This window comes from Aptenodytes forsteri, unplaced genomic scaffold (genome assembly GCF_000699145.1).
Source record: "Aptenodytes forsteri isolate BGI_AS27 unplaced genomic scaffold, ASM69914v1 Scaffold104, whole genome shotgun sequence".
NCBI classification, from domain to species: Eukaryota; Metazoa; Chordata; class Aves; order Sphenisciformes; family Spheniscidae; genus Aptenodytes; species Aptenodytes forsteri.
The window spans coordinates 6,493-7,819 of NW_008795943.1; the positions used below are offsets into that span (position 1 = coordinate 6,493).

The following is a 1,327-nucleotide window of genomic DNA, read 5'->3' on the forward strand; positions in this document are numbered from 1 at the left end:
CCGCCACTCGTTCAGTTACCGTCCTGCAGAATGGGGTCCTGGGATTTGAAACAACGATCATAATTTTTAGGGGGAGAAGAATATGGGGCTTCTCCTTTCATACAGCTTCTCAAAAGCAGAATTCCCCTCTATCAAACTTGTCGTATTTCTAAGCATACGGGCAATTCTCTGTTTGCTTTACTGAGGCTCTGCAACATGTCTTGCATCTATCGTCAGGCGGAGCTGAAACAAAGAGAGGAGGGGGAAAGATGGCAACATAACGACAAGTTTAATTAAAAACACCTGGCTAGTTAAATACGTGCAGAGAAGCAGACACCCCGGTTATTTACCTCACCTGCCATGGACAAGCTGTTGCTTTATTCTCCTGAAATGTCCCGAGAACACCAGCAGTATTTGGTTTGAGGGAACTCTGCGGGCAAGGTTTGTAATCGTGGAAAAAGCCTGCCGGTAACCTACGCCCCCCCTTCGCTGAAAGAAATTTTCTGGTTTTCCGGGGAGCTGTGGACAGCCAGCTCCTAGCACCCTCTGTCCGCGGCGCGACCGAAGACACTGATGTTAATTAGCAACATCCGTGGTCTTTCAGGCTTGATTTCAGAACCGGAGTAACGCTACGGCCTTTGGGCAGCTCAGATGCTCCTTTTTTTAGCTTAACGAGAAAGGTTTTATCATGGGATCTTGGAGGCGCGAGCAAGAGTAGAAGCAGCGAGGTAGATTTAGGAGTTGTGAGTCTAAGCTACAGGAATACGCTCGGGCTTTGGGTTTCAGCAGTATGGAAAAACCTTTCCCTTTCATACGTACTCCTGCTTTCCGTCGTGTTTGCCTTCTTTGCTGATACAGAGATGTAACTCGAATCTTTGTTCGGACTGGGGCGGCGGGGGGAAGCTGTGGCAAACGATGAAGACAAACGCGGGGGGAGCCTTTGGGTTTTTTCGTTGCTGGTTTGTTGTTGTTGTTGTTGTTGGGTCGTTCCCCCCCACCCCCAGCACAAAGCCCGGCGCGGGCTCGCTGGCGGAGATAACGATCCCGCCATGCTCAGAAGGCGGGTTTTGCGCAGGAGGTGAGGCCAGCGAGGCAGGTCCCCGCGCGGCGGGGTCCACCCACTTGAAAACAAAACTTTTTTCCTGCAGGCGCTGAGAGCAGAGACCTGGCGCGGGGTCCCCGGAGCAGCCTCGCCGCGCCCCCGCCGCGGAGCTGGTATGCGGTAGGGCAGTGCCATGTATTGGAAGAGCGACCCGATGTTCGTCTGCAGGCTGGAGGACAAGGACCTTCCCGCGCTCGGCGGCCCCTCGGAGAAGGTGCGCGGGGCGGCGAGCGAGCGCACCGGGAG

General features: G+C 54.2%; 1 protein-coding gene across 1 annotated transcript in view; it reads left to right on the forward strand.

The window, feature by feature from the left end:
• Nucleotides 1-1,214: 1,214 nt before the first annotated feature.
• The window catches only part of LHX8 (LIM homeobox 8), a 12,386-nt gene continuing 12,273 nt past the window's right edge, over nucleotides 1,215-1,327 (forward strand). The window contains exon 1 of the mRNA XM_009285337.1: nucleotides 1,215-1,295. Within this exon, the coding sequence (XP_009283612.1) occupies nucleotides 1,215-1,295 (81 nt within the window). The remainder of the gene's footprint in view (nucleotides 1,296-1,327) is intronic.